At 36.4% G+C, this 18,098-nt stretch overlaps 1 protein-coding gene across 4 annotated transcripts in view; it reads right to left on the reverse strand.

Annotated features, from left to right (window-relative positions):
* Positions 1 to 18,098, reverse strand: part of QSER1 (glutamine and serine rich 1) — a 71,086-nt gene that overhangs the window by 22,402 nt on the left and 30,586 nt on the right. For 3 of the 4 annotated variants that reach the window (XM_055300972.1, XM_055300969.1, XM_055300970.1), the window contains one exon: positions 11,730 to 15,413. In XM_055300972.1, coding sequence (XP_055156947.1) covers positions 11,730 to 15,413 — 3,684 coding nt within the window. The remainder of the gene's footprint in view (positions 1 to 11,729; positions 15,414 to 18,098) is intronic. The other variant, XM_055300971.1, reaches the window with a different exon arrangement.

Here is an 18,098-nt window from a genome sequence, read left to right on the forward strand (position 1 = left end):
TTGATTATTTTTACCATCAAATTGTTTGAAACAATGAATACTACAATAAGAAATTAAAGAATGTTAATTTCCAAGAATTAAAGCGATGGAATTACATCTGGATGACAATCAGACTGAGAACCTCCATCAACCTACACTTACCCCTAAATCCATTAAGTAGCACAAAGATATTTTAAGTAGAGACACAGAAGTGATGCAAGATAACAAAGGGTCAGCTGACAAAAGTTGTGAAGAAGCCCTAAAAAAAAGCCAACTGGATGCAAGAAGGGAAAATAACACCCCAAAATAATTTGAAAAAGCCCCAAGAGCTAAAGAAATAAAGGGAATAATGAGGTAATATGAAAAATTGTATGCTAACAAGATGAAATGGACAAATTCCTAGAAAGATGAAAGCTACGGAAAAGGACTCAAGTAGTAATAGAACATCTGAATAGACCAACGAGTACAGAGAATTAAAGAAATTAAAAAGCATCCCACAAAGATAAGCACAGGCCCAAATTGTTCACAAGTAGATTCTACCAACAGTTAAATAAGAATTAATACCAATCCAAATAAACTTAATAAAATAGGAAGAAGCACTCATTTTATTGGGCCAATAGTAATCCAATACCTAAACCAGACAAAAACACCATGAAAAAACCATAGGACCAATATCACTCATTAATATAAACACAAAAGTCTTCAAAAATATGAGTATATCAAAAGCATTTAGCAAAGTTCAGTATCATGAATTTAAACACTTTTGATAAAAAAGGACTCAACAAGCTAAAAAATAGAAGGGAACTACTGCAATCTGATAAAGGGCATCTACGAAAAAATCTGACATACTTAAGGGTAAAAAAATAGATGCTTTCCCCTAGGAAAGATGTCTGAAGAAGCAAAACAATCTCTATGTGCAAATGACATGATCTTATAGACAAAAAATCCTAAGGAATCTCCTAAAAAACTATTAGAATTAATAAGTGAATTCAGTAAGTTTTCAGGGTATAAGATCACTATATAAAAATCAATTGCTTTTTTTTTTTTTTAAGTAAGCTCTACATCCGACCTGGGGCTTGAACTCACAACCCTAAGATCAAGAGTCACATGCTCTATCTACTGAGCCCGCCAGGTGCCCCCACTTGCATTTCTATATACTTTCAATGAACTATCCAAAAATTAATTTAGGAACACAATTCCATTTATAATTGCATCAGAAAGAAGAAAATGTTAGAAAATAAGTGCAAAGCTTATATTCTGAAAACTATAAACATTGTTGAAAGAGTTCTGTTCTCTGTGTTCAAAAGTCTTATTATCCAGGAGGAAAAAAGATTATTAACAGATTTTGAGACACTGAAAATACTGTAATTCCTATTATAAGCAGGAAAAGAACAGAAATACTTCATCAAAATAATCAAGGGGGGAATCCCTGGGTGGCTCAGTGGTTTAGCACTGCCTTCAGCCCAGGGTGTGATCCTGGGGTCCCAGGATCAAGTCCCACATCAGGCTCCCTGCATGGAGCCTGCTTCTCCCTCTGCCTGTGTCTCTGCCTCTCTCTGTGTCTCTCATGAATAAATAAATAAATATTTTTTAAAAAGATAAGGGTTGGGAGAGTAGGTAAAGATATGAATGAAACAACACTGACCAAGTATCAATGAGGATTAAAACTGAGTGATATATAAATTGGTTTAATTATACCAATCTGTTTGTTTACATTTGAAAATTTCCATAATAAAAAACTAAGCAAATATAGTTATTTTTTTAATTTTTTTTTTAAATTTATGATAGTCACACAGAGAGAGAGAGAGAGAGAGAGAGAGAGACAGAGGCAGAGACACAGGCAGAGGGAGAAGCAGGCTCCATGCACCGGGAGCCCGACGTGGGATTCGATCCCAGGTCTCCAGGATCACGCCCTGGGCCAAAGGCAGGCGCTAAACTGCTGCACCACCCAGGGATCCCAGCAAATATATTTTTAAAAATGAATGTATAACTTTCAAATCAGTAGAGGAAGAAAATGTATCAATACTATAGAATGCCCTTTTTATGAAGTTTAAAACAAGCCAAACAAAAGTATAGTGTTCAGGTATAATACAGTGTAGTATAGTATTGACAAAGGGGTTATTAAGAGGTACAAATTCCAGTAATAAAATAAATAACAGAAATGAAAAGTACAGGAGAGGGAATACTGTCAATAATATTGCACCAATGTCCTATGGTGACAGACTAATAAATATATGGAGTTACTGAATCAATAAGTTGTACCCTGGAAACTAATATAAAATTGTATGTCAACTATACTTCAAAAAAAAAAAAAAAAGGATAGTGCTTAGGGATGTATATACACACACAGGTGGTAAAATTATAAAAGAAAAGCAAAGAAGTGATTACTATCCCCAATGTAGATAGTGGTCAGTTCTAGAAGTTATAAATTGGGTTTAATACTCAATTTATTTTTGTACTTTCTTGTTCTCTAACACTATAAATCTTCTTTGTTCTACACTTTTGGCACATCCCATCAGTTTTGAAATATAATGTTCCACTGTCCTTTCTAAGTGGTTTATCATTTCAGTTTTGGTTTCCTTTCAAAGCCATGAGTTATTTAGGAGAAGTTATTTAGAAGTTATAAAAATAGAAGCTTATTATTATTTCTTTGTCTTTTTTCCAACTATTATTTTATAAAATGACTGCACCATGGTCAAAGAATATGGCTTAAGTAATGTCTGCGTTTTCAATTTTATAGAAATTTTATCTGTTTTTCTTACATGTTTTATGTTTCCATACGTGAGTTTTATTTCACAAGAAAAAATACTCTGAAAGAAAGAAAACAGATATGGAAAAATATACCAAAATAATAGCAATAAAATTAGTATGGTAATATTAGAAACAGATATGGGAAATTAAACTTAGTAAAATTTTATGTACCCAGTCACATGGGTTCAAAACATATCAAGTAAACAGTATTAGAAAAACAAACATAGTTGGAAACTTTAACACACCTTTTTCAGGAATCAACAGATCAAGCAATCTAAAAACAAATAAGGATAGGGAGGATTTAAAAAACTGTTTATTATTAATAATTTCAAACATACATAAAAGTAGAGAATACAAATCCTTAAATACCATGACGCAGCTATAACCACCATGAACATTTTGGTATACTTCTTTCATATGTCCATCAACCCCTTCTATATTTGCTAGGATGGCTTAAGGCACATTCTAGACCTGTCATTTACCTCCTCCACCATATACATATACATTTTCTTATGTGACCTAATGTCATTTATTAAACAAACCACAAAAAGATACAAAGGATTTGAACAGCATTACCAAATACAATCTACTAGCAACTGGTATTCATGGAATATTTATAAAAATTGACCATTGACCAAACTACTAACAAAATTTTCATAAATTTCCAAAAGTAGGCATTATTTAAGCATTCTCTTGACCAAAATACAATAGGGTCATAAATTAGCAATAAAGGAATACCACTACCACCACCACTAAAAACAGAAACCTACTAGGAAACAGGCAAAACCCCATTATTTCTTACTAACTCTGGGGTAAAAAAGGAAATCAAAACTGAAATGATAAACCATTTAAAAAGGATGGTGAGAGCATTACAAATTGAAACCAGAGGCATAAATAAAGCTAGGTATAATGAAAACTTACACTTTAATGCTATTCATTAAACAGCAAGGATATACAAAAATCAATTAAGTATTAAACTCAAGAAGCCAGAGTGAGAACAGTAAGTGGAACCCAGGGAAGATAGGGAAAAAGAACTGATTAAAGAAAAAATTAAAAACTGAGTAAAAAAAGTGAAAAGAAGAGTAAAAAAAGAAAAGCACACTGGTTCAGTGAAAACTATTAAATAGGCAAACTTTTCACAGAATGGTAAGAAAAAGATTCAAACACATTCAGAGCAAGAAAGAACAAAAAAGATTAAGACAAAAAACACTATAAGCAATAATCTCATTTGTGAGTTTAGGTGTAAAAATCCCAAATAAAACAGTAGAAACTTATATCTTGCAATGGATTAAAATAATTAATCATGACAAAGCAGAGTTCATGGTAGAGTTATCTTAAAAAGGTTCAGCAGAGTTCATGGTAGAGTTATCTTAAAAAGGTTCAGCATTAAGAAATCAAGTAATTGATTGGGGTGCCTGGGTGTCTCAGTTGGTTAAGACAGACTCTTGGTTTTGGCTCAGGACCTGATTTCAGGGTTGAGTTGGGATCTGTACTCAACATGGAGTCTGCTTGAGAGTCTCTCTCTCTCTCCCCCTTTGCCCCTCCCCCTGCTTGCATACATGCTCTATCTAAAATAAATAGCTAAATCTTAAAAAAAACAAATAATAGATTAACGTGCGAAAAAATTTATCAGAAGCTCAAAAAAGCATCTGACAAAATTTAATATCCATTGTTAATTTAAAAATATTCTTTAAGAACCTCAAAACAAATTCAAAATTAGGAAATCAAGTAACAGGTTAATGTGGGGGAAAAAAGGAGATTAGAGGTTCAAAAAGGCATCTGACAAAATTTAATACCCACTGTTAATTTTTTAAAAAAAACAAGAATCTCAGAATAGAAGGAAATTTTCAGAGTGTACAGTACTGGAAACTGACAACAAATATATTTCATGGTCAAACACTACATATTCTATTTAATACCAAGGAGGAGGTCAGCATGATTGCTATCACTGCTACTATTAAACAGAGGCTGAAGCCAGTAAATTAAATTACAAAAAAAAAAAAAAAAAAAAAGAGAGAAAGAGAAAGGTAACACTTCTATTATTTTTACAAGACATAACTATCTAAAAATGCAAGAAATTGAGAATAAAAATTCAATAAAAATGCCAAAACCAAAATGGAGATATTGAAGGAACTCCTACTTGCCGATTATAGGATAAGTTGAGCATCAGAAATCATGACTATAAATTGATAAAACAATGAATTTTAAAAATTTTATGGCTTCTTGTGCTAAGCAACATGAAGCAGGCCCACTAGAGCCTATTATCACCCCCCCCCCATATTACATATAAACACTTTGAACAAAATATAAAGGGTAGTGGGCAGCCCTGGTGGCTCAGCGGTTTAGCACCACCTTCAGCCCAGGGCGTGATCCTGGAGACCCGGGATCAAGTTCCATGTCAGGCTCCCGGCATGGAGCCTGCTTCTCCCTCTGCCTGTGTTTCTGCCTCTCTCTCTCTCTCTCTCTCTGTATCTCTCATTAATTAAAATAAATAAATAGGGCAGCCTGGGTGGCTCAGCGGCTTAGCGCCGTCACCTTCAGCCTGGAGACCTAGGATTGAGTCCCACGTCAGGCTCCCTGCATGGAGCCTGCTTCTCTGCCTCTCTCTCTCTCTCTCTCATGAATAAATAAAGAAATAAAATATTTTTTTAAAAAATAAATAAATAAATAGATAAATTTATTTATTTATTTATTTATCTATCTATCTATTTATCTATCTATTTATTTATTTATTTATTTATTTATTTATTTATTTATTTATTTATTTATATATAAAGGGTAACTACCTGAAGAATTTGAGAAGTTAATAAAGCAGGCGGACTGGAGAGGTAAGGGCAAATTTAAATAACAATAAACGGAAAGTTTCTTACTTCTTTCCTCTCATCTCGCCTAGCATTGACCAGAGATAACTCCCCCATGCAGAACTGCAAGGGCACAGACAACAAAAACTCCAAGAAAAATTTGTCTTTCTAGACAGAAGAGTAAAAGAGAGGAGCCTCGTGCAAGGTGAAGAATGTGGGGGGCAAATGCCATTTCTTTTTTTTCTTTTCTCTCTCCCAGACCTGCCCTGAGGGCAACCCAAGTCACAATGCTGCAATGCAAGGGACGCCTGGGTGGCTCAGGGGTTCGGTGGCTGCCTTTGGCTCAGGTCGTGATCCCAGGATCTGTAATTGAGTCCCGCATTGGGCTCCTGTGAAGAGCCTGCTTCTTCCTCTGCCTGTGTCTCTCCTTCTCTCTGTGTGTCTCTCATAGATAAATAAATAAATCTTTAAAAAAACAAAAACAAACAAAAAAAACAAAGCTGCAATGCTATGGTGGTGAACCAGACATCTTAAACCCTGACAGAATGCCTGTATTTTTGGCATTCTAGAGGAAACTGGAAACAGGGCCACTATGGCATGAAGAATGCAGGGAATGTTTCAGGACATATATAATTATATATATATACTTATATAGTCAATTATATTTCAATAAAGCTGAGGGAGGAAGCCTAGGGGAATTCCCTATTTTTGGTCTTGTTGTATCACCTTAACCCCCACATGCAGATAACTGTGTCAACGCATCAGCAGCTAAAGCTCCAAGAAAAATTCCAGCTTTCTACACAAATGCCTAAGGAAAAGGAACGCAGGGAGCTGGGTAGTATGGGAAATTCCCAGAGAGGAAACAGCTGCAGAATGGTATCCGCTAATTCTACATATGAACACATACAATCCGTTCATGCTAAACTGCACTTACGCAAAGTAGATTCAAATTAGCATAATGAAGGCTTTGAGATCTAAACTATAACAAAGTCTACTCATCACCCAAGTTCTGGATTAACCACTGAGACAGATCCAAAGCAGTAGAGCAAAGGCTTTGGTAAACTGAACCAACACTGAAACCACCACTCAAAGATGAGATGGAATTTTGTAGTCTGACTGCCTGCTAAAACAACACAAATCAGTATTCTCCAGAGAATTTTAATAGAACCCAGAGTCTTACAGTATAGTACTCAAAATGTCCAGGATAAAATCCAAAATTGCTCAATATACAAAGAACTAGAAAAAAGTGACAATTCTCAAAGGGAAATTAGATGCCACTTTTAACATGACTTAGATGTTGGAATTATCAAAGTCTTGAAGGCAGCTGTTATACCATGCTCCAGGAAGTAAGGTAGCATACTTTTAAAATGAACAGAAGTATGTAAATTCTCAGTAGAAAAAGAGAAACAAGAAACAAGAATCAAAGACAAATTTTATAATTTAAAAATATCTGAAATAAAAAATTCACTGGATGGGATCAGGAACAGAATTGAGAAGGCTGAAAAATCAATAAAATTTAAGATAGGCCAATAAAAATTATACAATTTGAAGAACGCGGGGGGGGGGGGATTGAAAAAAATGAACAGAGGGGATCCCTGGGTGGCTCAGCGGTTTAGCGCCTGCCTTTGGCCCAGGGCGTGATCCTGGAGTCCTGGGATTGAGTCCCAGGTCGGGCTTCCTGCATGGAGCCTGCTTCTCCCTCTGCCTGTGTCTCTGCCTCTCTCTTTCTCTATGTCTATCATGAATAAATAAATAAAAACTTAAAAAAAAAAAAAAAGAACAGAACCTCAGAAACAGTATCAAAAAGTTATACATTTGTGTCACCGGAATCCCATAAGCAGAGAAAGAGATTGATGCAGAAAAAAAATGTCCCCAAATTTCTCAAATTTGGTTAAAGACATAACTTACAGATGCAAGCAGCTCAGTGAACTCCAAATAGGATAAACCCTACCCGGATAAACAATTAGACTGCTGAAAACCAAAGAAAAAGAAAGAGTCTTTGAAAAGGAAAAGTTCTTTGGGCTGATGGGAAATGATACCAGAGAGAAACCTGGAATATCAGGAATAAAGCAAGGGCAATAGAAAATTTGTATGTCTAGGTAAACACAATAGGCTTTTTTCCTCCTCTTAAGTAATTTAAAGTATATTGGACTTGAAAGCAAAAATTATTCCTTTATTATGGTTTTCAATATGTGTAGATAGATGTAATATATAGGACAAATATGTGAACATACGGGCGCACAGGTAAAGGGACTTGTATGGTTGTTAGGCTTCAATATTTTACTTGAAATCATAAACATATTTATTTTAAATGGATGCTAATCACTAGGTCAACCATTAGAAGAATACAAAAACATAACTGCTGGAAAAAACAGAAATAAATTTAAAAATAAAATACCAAAAGTTCAAATAATGTGTTTTTAAAAGCTAGGAAAGAGGAAACAAAAAAGGGGGAAACCAGAAAACAATAAAATGGAAGATCTAGCTATATTAACAATTAAATTAAATGTAAACTGTCTAAACATACCAATTCAAAGATAGAGATTATGAGATTAAAGCTTAAATAAAAGACAAAACTAAAATATATACTATCTACAAAATACCCACATTAAATATAATGTCACAGATCAAAGTAGACTTCAAGTAAGATTATACCAATATTAAAGATGCACATTATACAATGATAAGGTCAATTCACAAGAACTTAACAATCTTAAAGGTGCATGCATCTAAAACAGAACTCAAAATACACAGAGCAATAATTGATTGACAGAAATGAAAGGAGAAATAGAAAAATCTACAGAAATACTTTGAGACTTCAACACTCCACTCTCAGTAATCGGCAGAACAAGGAACAAATAATCAGCAATGACCTAGAAAACCTAAATAACACTAACAACCAACTTGACCTAATCAACATTTACAGAACAATCCAACAACACCAGCAGAATATACATTAATTGAAAGTACACATGGAACATTAATCAAGATCAAGCACATTTTGGGATGCCTGGGTGCCTCAGCAGTTGAGCGTCCGCCTTCAGCTTGGGGCATGATCCCAGAGTGCCAGGATTGAGTCTTACATCGGGCTCCTCACGGGGAGCCTGCTTCTCCCTCTGCCTGTGTCTCTGCCTCTCTCTCTCTGTGTCTCTTATGAATAAATAAAATCTTAAAAAAAAAAAAAAAGACCAAGCATATTTTGGGCCATGAAGCAAACCTTAACAAATTTAAGAGAACTAAAATTACACAAAGTAGAAATCAATAAAGAAAAGATGTCTGGAAAACACTCAAATATTTGAAAATTAAATAACTCATGTATCAAAGAAGAAGCATTAAAGAGTACTGAAAGAAAATAAAAATAATAAAAATAAAATTGTGGGATACAGCTAAAGCAGGGGGCAGTGAGAGGTTTGTAATATTAAATGTAGTAGAAAAGACGAGGGGTCTCAAATGAACAATTTAGGCTTCTACCATAAGAAATCACAACAAAGAAGATACAAATCACCAATATGAAGAAATGCTACCAACAACTTTATACCCATAAATTTGACAACTCAGATAAAATAGGTCAATTCCTTCAAAGATACAAACTATCAAAACACAGTCAGGAAGAAACAGACAAGGTGAATTAGTTCCATATCAAAGAAACTGAATTCACAGCAAAAAACTTTCAGACAAAAACAAAACAAAACAAAACAAAACAAACAAACAAAAAACCTTTCTGACAAAAAGAACTCCAGGTCCAGATGGTTGCACTAACAAATTCAAACAACCATTTGTGGAAGAAACAGTACTACTCCATTTCTTGCAGAAAAAAGAAAAGAAGGGGATAGTCCCAAATTCATTTATAGGGTCAGCAATAACCAGATACCAAAACCTAACAAAAGCATTACAAAAGGAAAACTACAGACCAATATCCACTGCAAACATGGATGGAAAAAAATTAGAAAACTGAACTCATCAATGTATTAAAAAAAAAACCAATACTTCACAGTTGTTGGAGTTTATCCTAGAAATGAATGCAAGGCCATGAATATATTTGAAAATTAGTGAAGTTCACCACACTGAAAGACTGCATAAGAAAACCACATGGGACGCCTGGGTGGCTCAGTGTTTGAGTGCCTTTGGCTCAGGTCATGATCCCGGGGTCCTGGGACCGAGTCCTGCATTGGAATCCCTGCAAGAAGCCTGCTTCTCCCTCTGCCTGTGTCTCTGCATCTCTTTCTGTGTCTCTTATGAATAGACAAAATCTTTAAAAAGGGGGGACGGGGGTCATAGACCTAAAGGTAAAATGCAAAAGTTAAAAACTTCTATAAGAAAACAGAACATGGGGGGGTGGGGGTGAATGGGTGACGGGCACGGAGGGGGACACTTGACGGGATGAGTACTTGGTGTTATTCTGTATGTTGGTAAATTGAACACCAATAAAAATTAATTTATAAAAAAAAAAAGAAAAGAAAACAGAACATGTTTGCAAAGATTTCTTAGGACACAAGCACAAATCATAAAGAAACGGGTAAATTAGACCTCATTGCAATTTAAATTTAAATTTGCCCTTCAGAGATACTTGAGAGCTGTGTGAATTTAGAAGATATGAGCATGAATTGTCCCTGGAGTAACTTCCACAAAGTGACTTTGAAGATGGTCTTCAGAGACGACAAAATGTCTGCTGGGCTGAAAATATCAAAGAGGGCAATTCTGGTTAGAGAAAAACCTGTTCAAAGACAATTGTGAAAGTGCGGCTTATGGGTCTCAGGAACAATGAGAAGTTCGGCTGTTATAGAAGAGGATAAATGGAAAGAATGAAACCAGAAAGTAAAATATGGGAAGGAAGAGTTTTTACATATTATTTTAATGTTTTCCCCTAGAAGCACTGAGAAGTATCTTACTGGTGTGAAGGATTCTACCAAGAAGCAAGAGATGAGCTCTTGCACAGGAGGAAGCAGTGGGGATGGCATCGAGAGAACTTCGAATACCTAACAGGAAGAACTGGGTTGGTGATGAGGATTTCAACTACAAATGAGGCAATAATACCTGTCTGGAAGAAACCAGTCTTAGATTCCTATTTTAGAACAGAAATTACAAAAGCTTTGTTTTACGAATGGAAGAGGGAATATAAAAGTAATTGCAAAGCAGTCTGAATTTGGGGAAAAGGAGTCTAAAACGTTACTACGATTAGATTAGCCACGTCCATAACGTCTTTGATTCTAACATTGACTTTCCATTATACCAATTTCCCTGTATAACAAAGTGAGAATTCTTTAGAAATGTGTTAGCAGATGTTTATGCTAACAGATTATTTGGGATACCAGTTGTTCCAGATCACTCCAGTAGTTAAAGGTAGTCTTGAGTTCAGAGAGAAGCTAAGAGTACATCACACAACAGAGTTTAAACTTTTAAAGCACCACTTTACTTATACAAAAGAGCTAGGCAGGAATACAGGCTCTACAACCAAACAAACCTGAGTGCAGACTCCGGCTCTGTCAGTTACTAGTTGTATGGACCCACACAATTCATTTACTCTTGGTTATATCATCTATATATTGGAGGTAACAATGAATATCTCATAACATTGCTACTAGTTCCCAGCACAGAGGTGATGGCTATTATTGTTACATATATTCTCCCTTAGCATGTTCCTTAAAACATGAGGCAGTGCTTCTCAAAACAGTTCCTCTAAATGTTCCCTTAACTACAGAGTAAAGTGAAACACATACCCAAAGACTTGGCGACACAGTCTGGAGCCAACACATATTTTTTAAATGTTACCTTAATTATATTCGTGTACATAATACACGTAACTATATTTAACACTAAAACGTTAATCTTCAGGTAAAAACTGACATACCAAGAAAATATGACAGTTTATACTAGAACTGTACAGCACAATGCCTCATACCTGTAAACCACCTCAAGATGTCTCAGATTAGAGAAGTCTGGATACTTACCATGTAAGTCATGTGTCACGTGGGAGAAAGTAAAAAAAAACCCACCAAGTTCTCAACCTAAAACCCAAAACTTTCCTACAGGGAAGGAGCATACGCAAAAGAGTAAGTACGTAAAATACCCACCAATGCATTTTGCCCTGAAAATTTATTTGCAGACCTGCTTCAAGCTAAAAAAGCTTAAAGCCCAGTCTATCACCATACAAATAATAGTGGAAAGCCATAATTATGAATCTAAAATTTAAAACTTTACCCGTTTTCTTCTTTTTATCAGAAGTAGCATCCGAAGTAGTTAAGGTAATAGAGGCGCTTTTATAAATATCATGACTGCATACTCCAGGATCTTCTTCATCAGAAGAAAATGAAGATAAATGGTCCAAGTTTTTAAGTTCATTATCAACTTTTTCTGATGGACTGTTACCCCCAGTTTCAGACACTAAAGGTGCGGGTATCGTAGAAGTTGTCTTTGGAAGTGGCGGGGGACAAAATGTACGAACAGTCTGGGTCCCTGGTCGTCTAGTCCTGTTGGGCATTCGGACGGCAAGAGTAGAAAACTGCTGCTTGGGCCCCGATTTCAGAAAATCTAAGAAAGAGGCAATAAATCCTGTCTTGACTTCTGGTTGTTTTTCCTCCACTTCTTTGATCTTCTGTCTCATTTTTTCTTGATGCTGATAACCATCGTGGCAGCTTTCTGAGGAAGGAGGAGTGTATGGCAAATACACATCTGTTCCCCTTGAATTCTGGCGTTTGCCCTGGGCAGGTCTTTTTGGCTGTTTCTGATTACTGTTGTCTTCCTCTTTCATTTGCCCCTTCCCAGATTTTTTCTTCTGAAGGTTAAAATGCATTAAATCTTGATTTTCTTCTTCAATCTTGACACCAGTGGCCTCCCCGGGCTGGGCCATGGCCAGCAGTGCAAGCGCACTTCTGGTTGGGTTCACCGACACACTGTTGTCATCACCCCCCAAGGTGAGCTCACTCTCTGATGCAGCATTCTCTCCACTTACACTTCTATTAGAAACAAACTCTTGGTTTCTGCTGTTATTTAATGTATTATCAATAGGAACTTCACTATCCTCTTCAGATTCATGATTGGTAGCAGACTGTTTCTTGAATGAGCCAGAACTCTGCTCCTGGGCTTCATGACTTGGTCCAACCACTGGTGAAATTACTTTAGGTGCTTTATTTTGACCAGTTTCAATATGCTGTTGATCGAGAGTCATTTTTGACTGGAGGTTAGGTACAGTTGAAAGGTTTACAGCAACTTGATTTCCATTTAAGGAAATGTCATTTATATTCTGGGGCTTTCCTACTGCAGCTGTTATGGAGTTAAAATCAGAAGTCACATGAGCAACATCTAATGACTGTTGAAAATGAGATTTAGAATCACCATCTTCAACTGCTGGAATGGTTTCATTTGAAGTTGACTTGGAAAAGTCAGAAGGAGTAACCCCACAAGCTGCTGCTGTAGCTGCTAAGATATCATCTACGTTTGATAAAATATTTCTCTCATCACTGAGAAGCATTGCCTCTGGGAAACATATTGATCCAAGAGAAACAAAATGATTCTTTGAATCATGCTGATTTGTTTCACTAAAATGGCCCTTTGTTGTTAGATGTTGTTGTAATGGTTTTGAAGACTCAGAGAGGTCCATTTTCATAATTTCAGAAGTTTGAGGATGGAGTTGCTGCTGAGAATGATCACCATTGCTCTGAATAATATGGCCATCCATTTGAAGGAAAGGATGTACTATTTGTTGAGGACTCTGAACACGCTGTACTTGTAAAGATGCCTTTACTTGTCCTAAACCTGCCTGCAGTATTGACTGCTGAAGAATCTGTAGGTCACATGCAGAATCTAAAAGAACCTGTGTATTAGGAAGAGATGCCTGATGGCCATGCCCTAAAGAATGATTTGGAATTTGAATCTGAGATGAGGCATTAATTATTTGATCATGTTGCTCCTGGACCTTGGCTTCATGTACCTTGTGTATAAGAGCATGCTGCTGGTTGAGGTCTTTAGTATTCAATCTTATCTGTGGGGTTGGCATTAAATTAGTTGCCTTCTTAATATCAAGGGTTGCTGCACTGACTTGGCCAATTTGTTGGGTAAGTTGTGTCACTGAACCAACCATGCTTTCTTCTTTTTTTGACCCTGGTAGAGCAATCCCAACAACCTGATCCTCAAGACGAGAATTACTTCTGATCACACTCTGAGAATATCTGTCCTCTGCTTTTGACACCTTATAAGCTGATTCTTGAACATTAATTTCTCCATCAGATAGCCTTTGGGTCGATGACTCAAGAGATACTTGTGGCTGTAATACCTGTAACTCTTGCATTGGAAAATCCTCCTCTTGCTTTGAAGATGTATACACATTTGAGTCAAGTTTTCTTTCAGCATAAGACTTTGGATCAGGGGAAGGTATGCTGTTCTGTAACGTCTGACAGTGAGTAGAGGATGCAAAAGATGATGACTGGACAGCAGGCAAAAACTTCTGGGACTGGGGAGAGGATGACCCTGGAGTCTGAGCATTTTGGGAAGAATGCATAGAAATATAATTCTGGGTTGGGCTAGAATCTGACAAATTCTGAGTCCGAGAGGCAGAAGAATAGGAAAGAGAAGGGGCTGTCAATGTCAGGGACTGCCCTGAAGCATAGCTTTCTGAAGGACTGACTGCAGACAATACTTGTGACTGAGATGAATAACTAACCTGTGTCTGGCTAACTGGTGATAAACCCTGAGAATGACTAGATGAATAACTTTGAGACTGACTAACTGAAGATAGATCTCTTGTTTGAGCAGGGTAGTTCTCATTTGTAACTGAAGATAACACTTCTTGTTGATTAGGAGAATAATTAAGTGTCTGATTTTCAGAAGTTAGAGTCTGAGATGATCCAGAAAAAGTCAATGTTTTATACAAGGATGGCAACTTCTCAACTTTGTTGGATCTATAAACCTGTGAATGAACAATAGATGGCACGTTATGTGGCTGTACTAAGCCATAATTTTGGGACTGGCTAACAGATAAAAGGCTTGGTAGCTGCGCTGTAGAATAAATTTGTGCTTGGCCTGATATTACAGAACTCTGATTATGTAAAGGTTTGGAATAGCTTAATGTTTGCACAGGAGGAATTATACTTTGAGGTTTGGGGGTCTTAGTTGACGTTAGTGGTTGTTTCGTAGAACAGCTTTTTACTTTTGTAGTAGGAGGAAACCCTGATGATGGAATTGCAGATGAGTAAGACTGAGCAAGTTCCAATGACACCTGGGAGGTCTTCTGTTGTAATCCTCCATTGCTCACCTGAGTAGAATCTCCAATTGGGCTACAGGATAAAGATGACTGCCTGCTTGTTTCCTGAAAATTAACTACACTTGCATTTGATAGATAGCTATGTAAGGAATGCTGTGAACCAGTCAGTTGTGCCTGAATAGACTGGGTACCTGAAGGCCGCTGATGGTGTTTAATAACACTACATTCTCGAAGAAGAGCTCTTTCAATGGAAGCAGTAGAACTAGTAAAGAGAGTTGAACTGTAGGCTTGAGGAGTTTGCTGGGCTCCCCCAAGTGCTGAAGGCAACAAACTAAACTGAGGTTGTAAAAGATGGGGTGCAGACTCTTGAGCTGAGCGATATGTTGAAGACTGAGGTGGTATGCTGTTACTTAACGCAGAACTGCCCAGGCGCTCAAATGCCAAAGCAGTTGGAACAGTTCCCTGGGAAGTTTTGATTTGTAGCAAAGGGTCATGAGGATTTAAAATTCCATTCGATGTAGTGTTAAAAGATGAATCCTGAAGCACCAAAGGTGAGGTGGTAGCAAAGTTTCTATTGCTGAAGGTGGTGGGATGCTGATAAGCAGAGAGGGCAGAGGGTGGAAGAGTTCCAGTGGTTGGCAAAGGTCCAGTAACGAACAGCTCAGTTGCTGCTGAGGAATGCATACCTAGGAAGAGAAAACATAACAAACTTTAAACAATTACAGCATAAATACTATTATACACACACAGACACACACACATCTTCACAGTAGAGACTTACACAATCTCTAATCCATTAAAATCTCTAAAGACTGAAAATGCCTGACAAATTATTTCTGCATGTAAATTGAAAATTACATTTCAAAACCAGCTAGTTTTCTCTTTTTTAAGTCTTTAAAGTGTGAGCGCCAATGGGGAGGGGCAGAGGGCGAGAATCTTTTTTTCAAGATTTACTTATTTATTTTATTTTATATATAAATACATATATATATTTAATTTATTCATTAGAGAGAGAGAGAGACAGGCAGAGACACAGGCAGAGGGAGAAGCAGGCTCCACATAGGGAGCCTGACACAGGACTCGATCCCAGGTCTCCAGGATCATGCCCCGAGGTGAAGGCAGATGGTCAACCGCTGAGCCACCCAGGCATCCCAGGCACCCAGGAGTACCCTACTTATTTATTTTAGAGGCATGTGTATGCACACGCAGGGGAGAGGTATAGATGGAGAGGAAGAGAAAGTCCCAAGCAGACAGAGTGCTAAGCATGGAGCACAATGTGGCACTTGATCTCATGATCCTGAGATTACGGCCTAAGCTGAAATCAAGGGTTGGTCACTTAACTGACTGAGCCACCCAGGCACCTCAAAACAGCTAGCTTTCTTAAAGCAAAAACAAAGTCACAAAGGTATTTGTAATTCCTATTTATAATTGTTATATAAATGAGTTTATATATGTTCGATAAGGTCATCTGAAAATTAAGAAAGCAATAAAAATATATGTAATCTCCAGTGATTAATTTATCCTGAAATCTCAATGCAATTGCGACAGGATACAATATCCATAACATTAAAATTAAACCCAAACTGCCTACGTTTAATATGATAAATGAATCTAAAAATATACAATGAGATTAACACTGCAAAGTTTCTTTTATCAAAATATATACATTTTTGGAGCATCTAGGTGGCTCACTCTGTTAGGTGTCCAACTTTTGATTTGGGCTCAGGTCATGATCTCAGGATCATGGGATCAAGATCCAAATCAGCTCCTCACTCAGGAAAGTCTGCTGGAGGTTCTCTCTCTCCCTCTCCCTCTGCCTCCCCTGCCACCCTGTGCACCCCTCTCTAATAAATAAAACTTAAGAAAAAATATATATATACACATTTTAAAATGTTTTGGCTTCCTATGAACAAATTCCAATGATACTAGGTGCATGCTTATCATAAAAGGCTGACCAGAAATTAATAAAGTATTGTCAAGAAGAGATTATTCACATTTCAGGAAAGCATTCTAGCTAAAAGTTACCGTATAGCTTTATGACCCAAAAGTTCTACTTCTAGAAATTTATTCTGTGGAAATAAGTGGACACAAAGATATTTGTACAAGAAACTCCTTATAGTTATTGTGTGTGCTAATAAGTAGGAACCACACATATGTCCATCATCATAGGACTGATCAAATAATTATGGCATATCCTATTAATACTATTGCTATAAACACTGATTAAGTGGATATATATGTTTTGATATACAAAGATATTTACTGATACTTACTCTACCAAAGAAGAGTAAATATCAGACTTAACTCTTCTCTACGAAAGTGGGACTGTAGTTAGGAACTATCCCCTTCCCTTTTGTAGACCTTTTTATTGTTTATTGTTTACATGTTTTTTAGTGTCTGCCATTAACATTTTTTTTTTTGTTGATTTAGAAAAATAGAAGAAAAAAGAAAAAAAAGGAAAAAAGATTCTCTGGCCCTTTCAAAAACCTTCTTCTTACCGTTAAATGTCAAAAAGTATTATTACTATGAAGACAAAATATATAGTTACACTTGAAAAAATAACATTTAAAATTTTTTTATTTTTTTTTTATTTTTATTTTTTAAACATTTCTTTTTTTTTTTTAATTTTTATTTATTTATGATAGTCACAGAGAGAGAGAGAGAGAGAGGCAGAGACACAGGCAGAGGGAGAAGCAGGCTCCATGCACCGGGAGCCCGATGTGGGATTCGATCCCGGGTCTCCAGGATCGCGCCCTGGGCCAAAGGCAGGCGCCAAACCGCTGCGCCACCTAGGGATCCCTAAAATTTGTTTAAAATAGTATATATAAATAGGGGAAATACAATAATATCAGCCTATAATGGCTTTTACTAAATAGTGACATAATCTGTTCAATTCTGGATAACTTTACATTACTCTAATGATGAAATCAGTCCCGAGACTATTTTTTACTATACTACCTACTCAGCCTGAAGTCACTAAGATAAATGAATTTAATTGTTCCCAAAAAAGCCAAAAATGATAAATATGGCAGGTGATGGATGTGTTAATTAACCAGACTTGGGGTGGGGGGTACTCTTAAAATCACAAAGCACATTTCAAACATCTAACAATTTTATAGCAATTATACCTCAATAAAGCTGAAATGGAAAAATAAAGGAAACTGAATGTTTGCTTCTATTAAGTAGACAAGTAACTACTTAAATTGTTAGGTAAGAACTTTATATCTAAGGTTTATTTTTTAATAATTATCTTCTTCAACTTATTTGTTTTCATCAGAGTGATAAATCTGACTTCTCTCTAATGTAAAATTGTGAAAAATTCCAGGTTTTAAAGTTCACTGGGAAGTCAGTAATTACTCTCAGCCACACTA

Source organism: Nyctereutes procyonoides, unplaced genomic scaffold (genome assembly GCF_905146905.1).
Source record: "Nyctereutes procyonoides isolate TBG_1078 unplaced genomic scaffold, NYPRO_anot_genome, whole genome shotgun sequence".
Taxonomy (NCBI): Eukaryota; Metazoa; Chordata; class Mammalia; order Carnivora; family Canidae; genus Nyctereutes; species Nyctereutes procyonoides.